Source organism: Homarus americanus, unplaced genomic scaffold, assembly GCF_018991925.1.
Source record: "Homarus americanus isolate GMGI-L3 unplaced genomic scaffold, GMGI_Hamer_2.0 scaffold4896, whole genome shotgun sequence".
NCBI classification, from domain to species: Eukaryota; Metazoa; Arthropoda; class Malacostraca; order Decapoda; family Nephropidae; genus Homarus; species Homarus americanus.
The window spans coordinates 5,747,646-5,766,034 of NW_024749657.1; the positions used below are offsets into that span (position 1 = coordinate 5,747,646).

General features: G+C 37.2%; 1 protein-coding gene across 2 annotated transcripts; it reads right to left on the minus strand.

Annotated features, from left to right (window-relative positions):
* Window positions 1-1,731: 1,731 nt before the first annotated feature.
* Window positions 1,732-14,900, minus strand: LOC121853632 (sequestosome-1-like). Of its 2 annotated transcripts, none has more exons than XM_042347903.1 (7): window positions 14,640-14,899; window positions 12,132-12,316; window positions 9,785-9,937; window positions 7,403-7,578; window positions 5,433-6,393; window positions 4,443-4,841; window positions 1,732-3,702 (listed from the first exon to the last, which is right to left on the minus strand). In XM_042347903.1, the coding sequence occupies exons 2-7, from the start codon at window positions 12,304-12,306 to the stop codon at window positions 3,563-3,565; spliced, it is 2,004 nt and encodes a 667-aa protein (XP_042203837.1). In that variant the 5' UTR covers window positions 12,307-12,316; window positions 14,640-14,899; the 3' UTR covers window positions 1,732-3,562. The 2 variants fall into 2 exon arrangements, with proteins under 2 accessions (XP_042203837.1, XP_042203838.1); XM_042347904.1 differs by having other exon boundaries at window positions 3,619-3,702; window positions 4,432-4,841; window positions 14,640-14,900.
* Between the last annotated feature and the right edge of the window lie 3,489 nt (window positions 14,901-18,389).

Here is an 18,389-nt window from a genome sequence, read left to right on the forward strand (position 1 = left end):
AGACGGTTCACTCAAACTAACAAAGATGATATTTTCCCTCAACTTCCGACATAACGCGGCACTGATAAAAATAGTCTCTTCATCAGGTAACCTTGGTGAAAACCTGATATAAACTGCCTGAATCTTAAAGTTCCTCACGCGAACTCTTTAGAATGACGAATATTTCTTTTGTTGAGCCCAGTGTAAAAGTTTTAGATTACCCCTGCGGTCATTTGAGACTAAGGTGAAAAGGTGTGAACCCACTTGGACGATCGTGTCTGTTTAGTGCGATTTTTACCATATAAGTTAAATGATCAGGTTAGGTTTGGTAAGATGAGGTTAGTACCCCTCCTGTTTCAAATAACCCCGTATTCCTCACAGCTGATTTGACCATATAGATATAAAAACCTAATTTTATTGAATGTTTGTTTGTTTAGTGTAGTTATGGAACTTATGCAAGTATCGAGTTTTGACAAAAGTAATTAGTTGTATTTAAAACCGACTTTATAATGTTAATGACCAATTCCTGGCATCAAAAGACTAAAGTAAAACTCGATTGAATCCAAAACTGTTTCTTGTAAACACCAAATCATTTGAATATTATTAACTTACTGGAGAGAGAAAGTTGAATCCGTTTCCCAAAGTAAAATTCATCATCAAAGAATCTACAATATTCACTTTAATATCTTCATTAATATGCTCAATATATAATGAGGACGTCAGATGCGTGTAGGCCTATATCCATACTCATGATTTCCCTGGTAATCTTTAGCACTCCACTGACATTATGTGCACAATTATAAAACAATAGAGGTTTATAGTGCTGAATGTATGAGTAAATATCTTGGGGCCATAACCATTGTATATTAAATCATATGGAAACTGAGCTCTGCTACAGACACCACTGCTTTCTTTATCTAACACAGTGCACCACTAGTTATGTAGGCCAAAGCTCTTGTATTTTGTAGGTTGATGGTTAGATGTCTCGAGATCTACCTTGATAACGTCTTGCTCTTCTTTTCACTAGGCTGGTCCTGCAGTTGACTCATTAAATTGTCAAAACACGGACTGACAGGTATGCCTCTAAATCAGTACTGTACCGAGAGTATCTACCTTTAAAGCCTTTCCTGCAGACCTGAATTTGTTGCAACTAAAATGAACAGGATGGCTGAGTATTGGAACTTGTCATGAATATCTACAAGTAGAATAACCTAAAAAAAAACTGAGTGAACCCAAACCTTACTAGCATGGTTAAGACACACTAGCAACTATATATGCTCAGTACTAACTAATAATGTTAGTTCACAATCATGGTTATCAGACACTGTCACAGTTAAGTATGGGAAGTACTGTACACACTAACATATAACACCTAGTTAACATGGAACTGCCATTAGTCTACCTAAAAGCCTGTCAGTCTGGTTTAGGGTCACATGGTTTGGGATGCTTTTCACTCTATTGCCCGACTACAGTGGTCACAAAAAACCACCTGGCAGGCCTAGAAATAAGACACAAGACAGTAGTGCGCCGGGTTAATGTAACAGCCACTCAGCCAGTTTGTACACACTAGAACGGATTAACACACTTAAGTACTTACTGTAATAGCTATACTGATTCTAAACCTGGTCAAATTTGTGATAAATTACCTCAATAAAAGTAAAACTAGTTATTAACATTCAAAACATTTTATATGATCACAAGTTGTCATATAGATTCTTATATTTTAGAAAAGTACAGTATGGGAAATAAACGTTTTTCATATCACATTTATTGGATTTTTTTAGTTACATTTTAATAATATAAATACTCCATTCCCAGTATACAGCATTATATAATCTAGTGTCGATAGATATTGTTCATTACACAAATGCAGTGCACTGTATCACCACTAAATAAGATTCCTTTCCCACAAATAATTTATTATGTCGTGTATAAGACATGTATATTAATACTCTGTACTCACCTACTGTACACAGAGTTCTCATGAACACAACTATAACCTTAATTCAGTATAATGAAAAAAACTCATTACCAGACTACTTAGAATAATACATAGCAAACATTAAGCCTCATCAAAAAACAAACGTACTGCACCATAAACTTAACTAACATCGTGTCATGAAAGGAATACTACTACTGTGCTGTTCCGTCACATGTGAGGCAACTTCAAGATGTTGTGTTATTAACCATGACTTAGGTGTAATATTATTTGGGTAAAAGGATTCCTCAAAAGATATATTATCAACCTTAATCTAAGTACAGTATAAAATAATGTTAAAGAAAATAATTTGAAACTCCAATCATTTTCACTCTCATGTACCATCCCATTAACCAAACACATACATCTTCTCATATTTTGCAAAACTATAAGAATTAAGTACCAGATACCAACCAAGGAATAATTGACATATCTGGCCTTCAATGATGTCAGAATATACATTGTTTACAAGTAAGCAATCATGTATAAACTTTATATTTCATGTAGAGTATACATAAGAAAGCAGTTATGTGTGTATAGGTATAAAGGTTAGTACTGTATGCATGTGCGTATACTGATAACATAAATACCTTGATAATTGATAAAAGGATAAAATCTGTAAAATTATTTTTGGCTTTACAGTAAAAAAGAAATCTGTTCATTCATTCTCAAATTGCTAAGGTAAGAAAATATAATATTTTATGTTGCACCTTCACTTGACTGTCCAAACAGGAATACTGTATCATGTTTCCTGTCACAAAATATACAATGGAATAACATGTATTACCTACAGTATTTGTAAACTAATACTAACTTGATATTTTGGTACACAATTACAGTACAGTACAGTACATCAATGGTTAATCATAAATATGGTAAAGCAAAAATATATAATTCCCTCTACCTGAAAACCACGTACAATATACCGTCTAATTATGAACTACGCAACACTACTTCACCATCTGAATCCCAATGTCAGCTTCTATTAGTGAATATGGAATATTATACATTCTTGTTTCATAAATAAGGAAATTCATCTCCCTTATAGTGTATATTTAATTTCCATACCAATCATGACTCATACCTTCATGACAAAATATCCCTCCTCCTTGTGACAGTCCTGGTACTGTACTAAGACATTATGAGGGACCTACACTAGACCCTTGACTCTGAAGTAAATCTGACATCCTGGCTTTTTAGAACCACAATCAAATCAACCAAAAACATCAATTCATTCAGAAGAGCAGTGCATAAACCAGGTGAATTTTGAAACAAACCAATAGCTTTCTCAGGTCACTATTTTTTTTCCCATACTCAGGGATTGACAATGAATCATATAAGAGCATAAACACCTATTACTGTCAAAATAAATGACCATATCCACACAATAAAGTTACATACAATATACTGTATTGTTCTCCTGCTATACCTCAGGGAGAAGACAGAAAAAAATCAAACAGAACAACCTTATAATGACTATCTAAGAAAACACTCGGTTTACATCTTTAAGTATATAATTACGATGAAAGGAGGTCCTGATATCTAGACAAGTCTTCACCGTACTGCACTAGCTTCCTTTTAGATGGTGAGTCTGACAGTGTAGGTTTACTTATTGAGTGGCTGGAGGAGGTCAAGTACTTGGTTGATATCCCCTTGTTTTATTTCTAGAAGGTTAGTGAGCCAGCCACCCTCATTGTTATAGCCCATTGACTGCATCTGCTCCAGTGAATGCTGGATGGCAGGATCTGTAGGAGAAGCAAAAGGCATTATTTTTTAGGATAAATACTGGGAAGCAATTTCTTAAGTTTCATATCAATCATTGTGCACCCGATAAAGCTCATATATAGCAGATAATGGAATAACGTTAATAAACAGGTGTGGTACAAGGTGAAAGTATCACACAGACACATTCAGTAACTCATTATATCAGTCCTCATGTTTCTGTATTACTCTTCATAAGCATATAAACTCTTCTTAACACTGGTCAAAACATACAACACATTAAACAGCCTTCATCCTTTGAGGTAACCCAAGAAGGAATATTAAAATGCAGCACTGTTAACTGACCTCATTGGCATTCTAAAATATTAATACTTTAAATTTTCTGTTTAGAAGATCCTGCATATACAGTATCTGACTGTACACACCAAGTGTACGTACATTAAGTAAGATACAATCTTGCTGCTCCAAACAGCCATACAGTCTTAGTACATTAAACAACTATTTACCTAATGACCCAATGCCTCCTTGTACAATGGACTAACCCCTCAGAGGTCATTACAGATATCATGCCTCTGAGCTCATGAGATATGGCTATGCAAGGTTACTGTTACTAGTGGGTAACATGACAGCTTGAGCATCACTCATTTAACATAGGAGAAACTTGTCCTCTGAGAAACTTTCAAAAAGATCTTTCAACAATGTGTATGCAGTCTTTATAGCCAACCCAAAAATAACACTCTTAATAGTAGCACCTGTTACATACTTGGATGAACTGGTTGTTCAGCGGGAGGTGCTGCTGGTCTACCACTGGCCTGTGACTCTGGGTTGGCATTGTTGACCAGTGTCCAGTCTTCCGTGTCTGATGATGCCTGCTCAGCTTCCATCTGGCCTCCGGAATTTTGGTTGTTGGGTTCTGCAGGACTGCACACTTCCATTATTTCAGGTATAACAGCTGCAGGTGCTTCCTGACACTTTGGGAGATCCTCAGTTTGTACTTCCATATTAGCACTTGCTCCAGATGCTAGGGACTGTGCAGGGGAAGATGGTTCTTGGGAAGGAGGTGTAGAAGCTGTTGGACTCTGACAGTTCTGTACGTCATCCTTGCTCAAACTGCAACGCTGGCGAATTCCATTGTGCTCAACAGACACTTCAACATCAATGCCTAGAGGAAAGTATTTAATGTTTGATAAATGAATCCTTCACTTAGATCAAAGACTAAATGGCGGAAATCAAAAAACAATAAATGTCCAGCAAAACTATGTTCTCAAAATTCATGGATGGTTCATTGCCTTGCTTTCGAAATTACTACATTTATGTAGCAGAGGTTGTACCGTAATACAATCTCATCAAAGGGTATAAGGTTGGTCACAAGGAGCAAGACTCAACAGTTTCCACTGCCCCATTGCTCAGGGCAAATGAAACACCACTGAGTGTGTGAATGTGAGACAAGTCAATCTCCACCCCATAAGAATGGCAAAAATGTAATAAAATCAAATATGATTTGTTTAATCAAAGTTTGAGGAACTAGATGCTGAAATTTGCTCAGTTGACTCCCTTCACTGATATAGCTGGTATTTTAGGTTTATTTTTCACAAGATACTGTATCTAAATTGATTTAGCCACACCTCTGAGTGCCTTTGAAGACAAAAAACTAAGATCAAAACAATACACTTATAAAAAAAAATTGAAAATATTATTGAAGGTTTACAAGTATGTACTGTAGTATGAACATCCAACAAAGTAGTAAACTTACCCATTGGATCTAGCATAGTTGCCACAGTCTCGCCAACACTTTTTAAGAACTCGTCTCCTGCGGTCCTGTCTGATTCCTTGCCGGTGACCTTCTCCTGCTGATCGCTTCCTGGTCCCTTGGGCTGACTCTGCTTCTGAGAATCCCCATCACAGCATGAAGAGGAAGAAGAGGAGGACGATGATGATGAGGAAGAAGTTGTGGTCTTAATACCGGGTGCTTGGTGGCCAGTCCAAGCTGTCCAGATCCCACGCATCACATTGGCAACATGCTCTGAAGCCATCTGTGAAGCAAACTGATGTGCTTGTTGTGCTGCTTCGTGAGCCATTTGTGTGGCTTCATGAGCCATTTGTTGGGCTTCTTCTGCTGCTTGTTGGGGAATGGGTATACCATCTTCATTCAGGAAAGGGCAGGATGTCCAGGGGAACTCATCTCTCCTATTGTTACTTCTACATCCTTGTTGGTGTTGCTGTTGGTGTTGTTGATGTTGCTTTTGGTGTTGCTGTTGATGTTGCTGTTGATGTTGCTGTTGGTGTTGCTGCTGCTGTCCTGAAGCTTGCTGCTGTCCTGAAGCTTGCTGCTGCTGTCCTGAAGCTTGCTGCTGCTGTCCTGAAGCTTGCTGCTGCTGTCCTGAAGCATGCTGCTGCTGTCCTGAAGCTTGCTGCCGCTTTTGTCCCGAGGCAGAACTCATGAACTGACTCTGTTCACATACTCCTCCATTTCTTCCTCCCCAGTTCTTACCCCACCAGGTTCCCCATCCTCCCTGGCGTCCCCGGCCTCCACATCCTCTCCTGTTGCCAAAGCGGCCACCATGACCACCCCAGCCTCCCACACCACCAGTAAAACCAGAAGTGGAGCTGGAACTGTAGGTGCCACACCCTGGGCCACCACCATGCATCTTGAACTGTGATGAGAACTGACCAGGTGCATCTTCACTTTCCTTCCAGGTGAACCAAGGACTTCCCTAAAAAAATAAATAAATACATAAATAAAATAAAAAATAAATAGAATATTCAAGCAATATTTTTCCAACGCTTAAAAAATATGAACTGCTTCCTTCCCAAAATGAAAAGTAAATCACTCAAATTTGTATTACAATTGGATTTAAATTAATGATGAACTGAACCTGTAGGGACTGAGAGAACCATATAAACAGGTGGCACAGATGGGGATACAGTACACCTTTTCACATATCCGTTGAGACATTGTTACATAACTATTTCACAAATTTCATAACCGAATGACGGATATGTGAAAAGGTGTATTATATAGATGGGAAAACTTATGTGTTAAGTAGTGACCCTGTATACAAGAGGAAAGAAGAAAGATGAAAATTACAAAAATATGCTTGAGAACAATGTGTGGGGTGAATTGGAACACAATGAACTAAATTCAAAACGAAGAAGAAAAAAGTACCAGGTTTATTTGGGTAATAGGGATATACTGTATTGAGGAAATGTTAAGTGAAAAACAGCATTTGTAAATAAGGGATGAATCCTCAAATCTATTTTTATGAGCAATGGTGAAAGAAGAGATTGGTTTATTAAATTGAAGTGAAATCCACTATATCAGTCTTATTCTGTTTGAATTACAACACCTAAACTATTATTATATGTCCACCTTACAGCAGGAACCACCAATTCAGAAACTAAGTCTTTGAGAGTAAAATATTATTACCTGTACCATTAGCTACTAATTAAGACAAATATACCACTAAGCCAGGACAGGCCCTCCTATATTATACCTCCACTTTACCCCAGTCAAAGAAAATGTAACTTTCTTTGACCAATCTCAACTATTACCAACACCAGAACAGGAAAAAGTAGTCAAGAGTTTATAGCAAGTGAAGATATAGATTAATTTACAGTAAATACCAACAAGTGTATAAAAATTTATTTAAATCATTATCTATATTACTCTGATTCCTGCATCCCACTCAGAAAAACAAAATAGCCAATATGTAGTCGTCTAACCTTCACGTGTGGTTTAGGCATGCGCAGCATCTTGTGCTCGGGGTGAAGGCCCTTGACTTCACAAGCCCCACAGAGATCAAAATCATCACAGCTGACACAGTGGTAGCGGAATCCACAGATAGGACCTTCACAACCATCACAGGTAACACCTTCATGAACAGCTCCCTGCTGATTACCTGTACACAAGAAAAAAAGTTTGTCTATAGTTTACCTTGAGGGTCAGATACAGTGGGGTGGCTATAACGAATCTAATTGGTTCTAGAACCTTGTTCGTTATAGCATTCATTCGTTATAGGATTAATTCGTTCCAGGCCCCCAAATACAACCACTTAACACTGAAAAATATAATATAAAATTGTAAAAATTGTAGTGCATAAATAAGCATCTAAACCCCTGAAATAAAGAACATCATTAATACTTGTAATAAAAAAACAATAAATTAGTAAAAAAAAAGAAAAAAAAAGAATTTTTTTTTCTAAATAATGTTCGTTGTAGGAGTTTCGTTCGTTATAGCAATCTCAATTTTATAGGTAAAACCGTTCGTTATAGGAATATTCGTAGTAGGATCCGTTCGTTATAGCATACCCCACTGTATGTTACTGTTCAACACACTAAGTTTCATATTATTTTCTCAGTTAATGTCACCAATTACCAAGTACAGTAGTGAGTGACTATACTCAATCCCTTGGTAGTTTCTGCTGTCACTTGCAATACAACTATCCTTGTTGCAGTTAAAAAAAACATGTCCCCTGTGAGACCTTGCAGATAGTGATGTACTGTAGAAACTCACTACCTAGGCAGTTTCCAGTGCATTTTTCTGTCTAATATACTGTAATTCTATTCCTTTAATGGCTCTCTGTACATCATCATACTTAGCCAAATATGAATTACAGCAAGTTAGTTTGTGCCCTTTGCCTATGTCTACCCAACAGTAAGAGGGTGTAAACAGGTAAGTGGATTGCATTCTGAACGAATTAGTCAGACAATGTAGTTAGGGAGTCACCTGATATTGCTGATATATATTTAAGACCTCAGGTTACTGTCTCCATTACCTAAGAGTACACTCATTTTGTTAACAACAGCTTTGGTACCTTAAAATTCCTGCCAACAGGGAGTTAAAGGAAGGGTGTCATTAATCAGAAAACCATTTATTAACATTGCACACACTCCATTTGATCCCCACCAGAATTATCAACAATTAATGAAGGGCTTCAGGTTTACCAAGCATCATACATATACAAAATATATATAAGTACCATCAATAAATAAATAAAAATCCAATATGTATACCTTTCATTGCTCTAGTGCCAAAAATGTCCTAGAAAGTAAGTCACTAGAACTGTTGGTGTGGTAATTAATTATACAGACATACACAGGTGTTTTGCCGGGCCACCCTAACACCTGTCAGAGGTTGTACGCCACGTCACTACACAACACAAATCTATGCGCACTTTACCACACCCTCAAGAAACCCACACACAACCTGTCACAATGGCATGGAGCCGACATACTGACAGACTTGGCTCTCTCATGCTGTATTAACTCACCCAAGACTAACAATGAAAAACTAAGAAAGAAAAACTGACAAAAGTTTGCTCAAGGTTTCAACATTCAACAATGGTGTATTATGTCTACTGTGAAGAAAAACTGGGCAAGATATCATTACTCAGTGGGGTTTTTTATGAACCATGTGTTGGTTAATGGTATAAAACTTATGACTCACGATTGTTGTTATTCCACTTAGTACTGGTAAACTTTGGATCTGTAACAGGTGTTTGATAGTAATAAAATCTCATGCCAGAAGTGCTATATTTTGGTGGAGTTACCTGGCAAACCTTGATGCATGTGTCACAGTCTCTTCAAAACTGGCCTGACCGGTAATAGAAACAATAGGATTAAGCACCACTTCTTAATACAATGCCTCAGACGACTTCTTGTCACAGTAACTTACAAGTTCTCTCTCATGCAAACACACATACACACACACTCTTTCTCTCATTGCTACAGTACTCAAGAGCAGATAATAAATACCAGATTATAATTTAGTAATAGGGCACCAGCTTCTTAAGGAATCTTGTTTTATGTCATAGCTCAAGAAGGAACAACAGTTTAAGTATTTTGTTGTATATGACTGGTATTTAAAGCCCAAATTATCCCAGTATATAAATGTCAATCTTTGGCATTCATGTTCGAAGGTTACTCAGAATCCATATAAAGTCAAATTTCTTTACCAATAGATAAAAAACACAAACTACTGTACCGTATTATCATTCACCAAAAGAGCACATTTGGTTACTTGATAAGATATCTAACATCCTCTGTTCTACTCTAGTTAGCTTGAAATGAGGTAAATATGATAGAAATAAAAGTAATCGGACATACCAGGGGGGGAGTTGGCGTTGGAGCTGTGATTTGGCCTGTTGCCCACACTCACATTCAGGCGCAGCAGCTGGAGGTTCTGCCTGCTCAGACTGTCAGCAAGAGCTTCCATTAGTTCATCATCTGATGAGATTGCAATCATGTCTCCGTCAGCATCTGCAATTGTAAAGAATCATAACAAATCAATATTATCCAACAAAATATAAACACTGTACTGGTATCACTTTCATATCAAAATTCATATGGTCAGGGAGGTGGGGTGACACTGTACATGGTGATCTACATAACCCATGTTATACATATAAAAATTCTGTAAAGCAAATGCTTACACAGAAGTGAATGTTCAGTTTTGGAGTGTCCATGTGTATACAACAACATTTTGTAGCCATTTTCCACACTTGTGTAGGGTAGCCGAGATTACCTGATGGCAACTGTTGGGTTAAACCAGAACAGAATGTCCCCCCCCCCCCTCCTACTCACCACTGCAAACCCAGGGTACCAGCCCAGATAATGCAGCAGAGACCAGGGAATGGGCACAGTTCTGGTGACCTGGTTGCAAGCAGGCATGTTGAAGCAAAGTTTCATGACTGGGTGCCCTTCCATGCACCAACCTAATGGATGAAAACAGCTGGCAAGTCAGGGGCACAACTCCCTGAAGTAATCAAAGACTACCCACCTACTTTAAGCAATGTGTCCACTTCCCCATATTATTTTTAGTACGGTACATATGGTAAAAAAAAATCATATCGTTTAAATACTGCAACAAAAATGTAGTGTCAATATTCTGATCGAAAGATAGATCTGGCTAGTGCTCGGTGTGCAACCAGGTTTATGAACAAGTAAGTTGATTTAAAATACAAATGTTACAGTATATTGTCTTCAACTTTCATAATTCATACTGAAAGCTTTTAAAATATTTGTACTGTACGAGAATGAAAAAAAATCAATAGTGAGAAATGCTATATGTATATTGTGTTGTCATGTAAGATAAACAATCGAGACCCTACAATTGACAGATCAGCAACCTGGGAATTGGTCACAAATTTTGTGATGCCATATGGCAGCAGGGTCCACCATTAGACAACACATTATGCTTCCAATATCTTCCAGGTGGTAGTACCTCCCTGTTTGGTAGCTGCCTACTACCTACTAACTAAAAAAATACAATACAGGTTAAGGAAATTTCCGTCTTTAGAACGAATGGCCCCGTCTCGGCTGCAAAAATGACGGCAACTTTAAAACTACCCGCAGACATTCTTGGGTACATCCAGGGTGTCATCCGCAAATAATAGAGGACCACGAAATAAAAATCTACAAATTATCCGGGTGTACTGTACTTACACTGGGCAGATTTAGATGTCACTACAATTACTGAGCTCTCAACATATGTAGCTGTAACACTACCCCACCTGATTCAGTACTGTTTGTAGACTAGGTAATACAGGAAGTGGATGAAGATCTGAGTACAGCATACTAGACTGGGACAATCATCCAGATGACATAAAAATAATATCAAATACAATAATTGTAAATAGATAACATGTTTTCAAATCCAAATATTCTTTTCGACGATTCTTACAAACCAAAACAATAGTGGGACACATTTTTTTGTACCTCAAGGTCCAAAATCAAGGAGCCACACAAATGCATATAAAACTCCATCTGTCTGTATTGGATGGAGATAAAATCTTGGCTATTGAATTTGGGTTAAATTAAAAAATATATAAATAAATAACAAATACATTAATCAAGAACAGTTCCTTTAGTTTATAGAAAAATCATAAATACATTAATCAAGAACAGTTCCTCTAGTTTATAGAAAAAGTGAATCATGAAACCAAACTTAATTTATGTGTATTGTATAAAGAATGAAATCTAAGTGCAGGCTCAATCCTGAAACTTGGTCTAATGTTTTTACCTGTTACTAATCTGATGAGGACAACCTCAATTAATTTTCTATAATGCTAGAAATAAAGAAAAACAATATAATGAAGTTAAAAATTACAAGTATAAAGTTGTGATACCATGTATACCTTAGTTTCAGCCATTCCTAAATGTAACATGCTTGCTCTAAACATCTAATACATTCACTTATATGTGCCAGTGTTTCTTTTGTCACTTAAACATCAGTCTGCATTTCCTGTATCTGTTTTATTATCGACTTCTCTAGAGAATATATTTAACTACAATTATTTCCTTGATTTAAGGACCTTCTCCGTTGGATATATTTAACTGCATCATATTACCTTGCTTTATGGGTGGCAGTCATAAAAGGGGTCTTATCAAACACTTCCTCAAAATGCACTAAAATAACAACACTGAGACATCATATGAGAGGCATCCAACTAACCTGTCCATGAGATGGTGAGGTCCTTGTTTCCTAAGCAGAACACTGAAGACACTTTATCTCTCAAACAGCCAAAGTTTGTGGCCAAGGCTTCAGGAACACCAAATCTTCGTACCTCCTGTCGATCCCCACCTAAATCCAGGTAAACCTTGATACTAAAGCTTCTTTCATCTGACATGATGACTGATCTGAAAAGATATATTGTACAGTAGTCTGTGATATGAACATGCAATGTGCATTACAGTAGTATATACCATAAAATACAACAACACTCAGTAGAAATGTTTCCTGAACTAAAAGCAGCTTGGATGATGAATTCAGGCTAACAGACCATTGTCTAATACATGGAGAATCATCACTCGGGTACAATATGACCGCTCTCTTGAGAATGCACACTTTTAAATTCAACTTGTCTTTATGTCAAACTTCACAAAGCACAGGTTCACAGTGTCGTGATTGTGACAACTTCAGAGATCTTTTACCATGGTCTTCATATACTCTAATATGTTATTCATGTACTGTATTATTATAGACCCTTGTAGCCATGTGTTTCTGAATTTCTTGTTTTTCTTGTTATACTGTATATATATCATTAAGCAGTGCGTGTGTGAGGAAAGGATGCCAAGCAACGTACTAGACCTTCCCCCTCCTCCTTAATGAAAAAAAAAGTTTTCAGTCTTACTTAAGGAAAAAAATCTAAAACAGTCTCTCTATGTCTGAGGAACATGTCTATACATGTACTACAGTACAGTATCCAGCTCTGAGACTTCATACAATCAAATTTTTAGCAAATACCAGTACTGCACTGGACCAGTATGTCATGACGTTCCGACTAATTACCCAAATGTACCCAAATGTAGCCAAATATAGCCGCAATGAAGTCAAATAATGGTCCTACATGAATAAATCGGACTGCTAATCACTTCTCGACTAGTATTTGGTGTCAGAAAGTCACAAAATATTGGAAAACTTACTTTAATCTGAGTTAATAGATCGCGTGCATGTACCGAGAGAGCGAAGAATTACCCAAATGTAGCCAAATATAGCCACAATGAAGTCAAATGATGGTCGTAAAAGCGTAATTCGGGCTGTGAATCACTTCTCGATTATTATTTGGTGTCATAAAGTCAAAAAAAATTGGTAAACTTAATTTAATCTGAGTTGTGTTGTGATAGGTTAGGTTAGATTAGGTTAGGTTAGGTACATACAATTGATCTATTAACTCAGATTAAATTAAGTTTACCAATTTTTTGTTACTTCGTGACACCAAATACTAGTCAAGGTTAGGTTAGGTTAGGTTAGGTACATGCACTCGATCTATTAACTCAGATTAAATTAAGTTTACCAATTTTTTGTGACTTTGTGACACCAAATACTAGTCGAGAAGTGATTGGCAGTCCGATTTATTCATCTAGGACCATTATTTGACTTCATTCCGGCTATATTTGGGTACATTTGGGTAATTAGTCGGACCCCAATAATTCTCACATGACAGTAATGTGTAATCATATTGCTCACTTAAGTTCACACAGTTGTTAATAAAATGTAATGTCTATCAAGAAAAAATAAATAAACTTTGAAAAATATGATCATCTTATAATATTTTATTGAAAATATCGAATCCAGGAAAAAAAGCCAAGAAAACAAGTCACAGAAAAAAGGGCACGGAAAAAACCAAACCTAACCTAAGTGCAATGCCATCATATATATATAATGTGTTGTCAATGTGTACAAGTCATGTGACTTTTTTTCCTGTGGACTTTATTTCCGTTCACCAAAATATCATGGGGCATTTGACGATACTTTGAAAAAGTGTATTAAATAAATACTTCATCGTGGTTTGTACTTCAACAAGGTAGTCAAGAAATTGCAAGAGCCCTTTATAAAATTTGATCTTTGTTAAAACACACTTTTCAGTGTAAATATCTTTCAGGAACAAGCTGATAAGGAGAACATTTTTAAGATTCCCCTTATAAGAAAACTCACGAATGACCTAATCTGATATGCGAGGTTCTCATATGAGCTGTTCTGAGTGAGCCCCTCCCATGAAAACGTGTCCCATCACAAAATTTAAAACATCCTGTCCCACACTGCCTAATACATAATGCTACAATAATTCATCATTAAAATATACCAACATAAAAAATTTACCATATTACAAATACCTTAGAGTAATGATAAAATGGTGAATTCGTCCACCATTATCTCTAGACGCCAATGGATATGTTTTTACAAAATGTTTTTAGTCTATCCTTGGTTAACACTTCATAGAATGACATTAAGTGTATTCCTTAACACCCAATAAACAAGCTTAACTCCTGTGAACTAGTACAATAATTTTGCTAAATAAATCTAAATCTATCACTCAGATATTTTAATGTAGTCTTTATGCATTACAGCAAACAAACAGTCATTAAGAACCCGTAAATCAAAAAAATAATAAAGTAATTACATTATTCTACACATATACCCAAATAACAACAGCAATAGCACTTTAAAAGCAATACTTACTGGTGGTCTTACACTGGTACAAGATGTCTTTGTTGATGACGCAGTGATGTGGGATACTATACTCTCTCACACAACTCTACAACTGATGGCACAACTTCTTCTCACCGCCTATATAAACGCCTCAGTGACTCGGTTCAATTGAAGATCTGTATTCCAGCGATAGTTCCTGATGATTCGAGATGGTTGTATGATGATGACACTGAACTGCGTGTGGTGGATGAGCGGCTTCCTGCTGGAGTATATAGGATGGTGAGTGGTGCGTCATCCTGGTCATGCGTTCTTATAGTTGCCAACGGTCCTTATTTTCTAGTTATACTCTCATTAATTATCTTTTATTGGAGGAGAAACACGGTATAGCATGTATTATTATCATTATAGTTACCGAACTTTATTGGCTTAAAGTGTATATTCTAGCTTTAAATGAAAATATTATGATCCAGAATTAATTTAGCAGGATTTGGCACTTTTAGGCTATCAGCTGTGGAACTCTTGTTTACAAACATATACCCAAGCATTGATTATTGTGAGAAACTTTAAATGCAATTATTTTTAATGGTTCACTACTTTTGGAATTTAAACGAAAATACTTCAACAGAATTTAGTACAGCATAAAAAATACATTGAGCTTTCCCAACTTCTTAAAAGAGTTTGTAGGAGCTTAAAATGGAATTTAATACGATACGCTATTGACCTGTTTTGGCTAAACGGAAATGTTAGTTAATTTTAAGGTATTGCAACATGTTACGTAATACCTGTAAGGTCACGAAGTAAATCAGTGCAGAATAAACAAAATGCTCTATAACCTGGCAACTCCCGGTAAATGTGCCACGTCTGCCTGAATGAGGTTTCAACACAACACAATACATCTACCTCTACACTCAATCACCAGTCAAATATATAATAGCCAATACCTGAATACAGTACTAGCAAATATTATTGTTTCATTTATTGCAACACGCTGTGAGTGCACTATACTATACTATGCTCATAAAGGAAGGATGTATCCCGTATTAAAATATAGAGCAATGAACATAAACATCTTAGCATGTAACAGGATCCTACATGACCTCACGCCTTGACCTGACGCGAGTAGATCAGAGGTGACTCGGGTAAGAACTGTAACTCTGTGAAGGTTGTGATGATTGATTTATTTTTAGTCTATTATTTTGAGTTTTCTTAATATATCTGCCCCCCATAGCGATGACATGCACATTGACTACGTATCTCCGCCAGGAAGGACGTTGTTACCTATCAACCTCTCGACCTCCTCGTCGCTGCACCTACCATCATCACACTCCACCCCCAGCCTGACCATCCTACCACAGCACGGTCCCCAGCTGTCATCAACACCCCTTCCACCTGACCAATATCCCTCCTCCTCCAGACAGGCCTAGCGCTTGGTTTATTAAGGACCTGCCACACCTTGCCATAAACAGATATATTGATCGGGAATCCCTCCCTCCCCCACACTCGTCTTGTCACTATATGTAACTTGCTGACATAATCCATGGCCCTTCAGGCAGTTATGCCCTTTAATGTATGAGTGAAGAAGGCAAGCATGAACTCTGCATGCTTCCCTATTGGGCACTATAAACGCTTTTGCGCTTCGCCTTGCACAGCATACAAGGGGGTGCTCGATAAACTAGCTCCCTCGTGGGGCAAATCTTCACATATGTAGGGCTGTGTATAAGGCTAAAAGTAACTGAGAAAAGAAACAAAAATATCTAAAAAGAGGATGAGAAGGTGAAGGAAAAGAGACGTAGAAAAAATGAAAAGAAACAAGGATTTGAGAAAGGAGGGGAAATACGAAAAGAAAGGAGAAATAAGAGAATACACCTGTAGTAACGATGCGTATTATGGAAAGCATAGCGTCATGCTTGGTGCCAGACACGTTAGGATAATATTACCTTTTAAGTCCACTACAGTATATGGTCTCCAGGATATGACTTGATGATTTAGAAGCTCACTGTCTTTGTCTAAATAGCTACAGGACGTGACGCATTTACTTAATCCTGTTCTTTCTATATCTCTGTACCAGTGCTTACAAAGGGTGTTGTTATTGGTGATTATTTAGACATTGATTTTGTTTGTTTAGATATTTATTGATATAAAATAGTGTGTGGGACTCGAAGTTTCTATAGGGCAGTAGTTCTCAACCTGTAGTTCGCAGGTGCTATGGAACCCGCAAAGGTTTATTAAATTTTTTTGAATTATTTGGGATTCTGTGTAAGAGTGAAATTAATGAAAATATGTAATAACTTAATACAACTGTTGTGTACAAGATGTGTGTATTTACCCCAGACCGGGCCCAGAGAGAGAGCCAGTCTTCTCACTGGGGTAAATACTCACGTCCTGTCCTAGAGTTAATGTAAAAGTATGTAACTGGTAACAGTTAAACGTGTAAAACTGCAATTAACTGTACAGTATATATAAGATTACTGTTTCTTGAATGTATACCTCAAAGTTTTGGCGCCCTCCACTATATTTACAATGATGAATGTGGCCCAGAGCCTACAGAAGGTTGGGGACTACTGCTATCGACTACAGACACGTAGCTGCTGGGCTCTGTTAGTGTGGCCACTGATCCTAATAGCAGACAGTTACTACAGAGTACATCCTGTATATCAATATACACTAACAATTTCATATATGTAGAAGAGAATTGTCTAGACGTAGGATCGTTAATACAACCTCCCATGCTTCTTATTTTGCCCAAAACAATTCAATGTGATCTTGACATATTTTTTATGTCATCAAATAACTTAAATGATGATCAGTGCTGTTATTAATTGGGCAACGGATTCATCACGCTCTGAACAGCCCAGGATAAAACTTTTAGAAAGCCAGTGTTGCCAGCCACTATCTGGGATGTTTTGCCAATACCAACATGGCCGTCGTGAGCTAAAAGTGGCTTCACTGACCGCGGCTGGCGCTGTCCCCTTCCTCTCATAAAACCTCTTTGGGAGATAGTGGTGGGGGATAAAAGGTAAAAAAGGTGAGGTGCTGGGTGGGGTAAAAGGTAAAAAGGTGGGGTGTTAAAGGAGGGTAAAGGTAAAAAAGGTAAAAAGGTAAAAAGCAAGAGGTTGGGTGCTGGGTGATGCTGGGGTGAGTCAAATAAGTATGTGTGTGTTTATAAAAGTTCCTTGGTTAAAACCCAACAACCAACGCCCCTCTAGCAACAGGAGAACGACACTCAGCCATTAATAACTCCAACTCCTCAAGGTTAAGAAGCTTCAACTGTCCTATATGAGGCTGGTCACTACACGGAAATTACTGTACTTGTAGTTTATATCCAAGTCTGTACCTGTAATATCACCATTTTATATAAGAATTTCTGTACTTCTTCTTTGTAATTGAATCTCCATTACTCGGATATTATTGACTTGTCTGAATCAACCTGAATCAACGTACATAAATCAGAATCTCTCCTTGGTTCAGGATAGATTCTTTAAAGTTTGTGAGTTAATTGTATCCTGTTAGTTTACCGATAAGAGAGTTCGTGCGTCCTGTAAGAGTGACGGTGGATTTTTAATGCTTATTTTGGTTGCGATTTTTAAGTTGTCGTTCAAGTTTGGTCATCTACTGTATACATGTTAACTCGCGAACCTCTAAAAATCCACGATTCTATTTAACTATCAAGTGTCTTTTGTTATATAAATTGTGTTTATGACTTATAACTTTGTGTTAATATGCGTGATGAAGATATTACTAAAAAAAATTAAGCAACTTGGTGGAAATCATGACGCGACA

Excerpts from the sequence above, each read along its gene's own strand:
- LOC121853632 (XM_042347903.1), bottom strand. The coding sequence starts at position 12,306 with ATGTCAGATGAAAGAAGCTTTAGTATCAAGGTTTACCTGGATTTAGGT. Across the intron at positions 9,938-12,131 it reads CCTCACCATCTCATGGACAG|ATGCTGACGGAGACATGATT; the intron begins GTTAGTTGGATG and ends TTACAATTGCAG. Across the intron at positions 4,842-5,432 it reads AACTATGCTAGATCCAATGG|GCATTGATGTTGAAGTGTCT; the intron begins GTAAGTTTACTA and ends ACTTTCCTCTAG.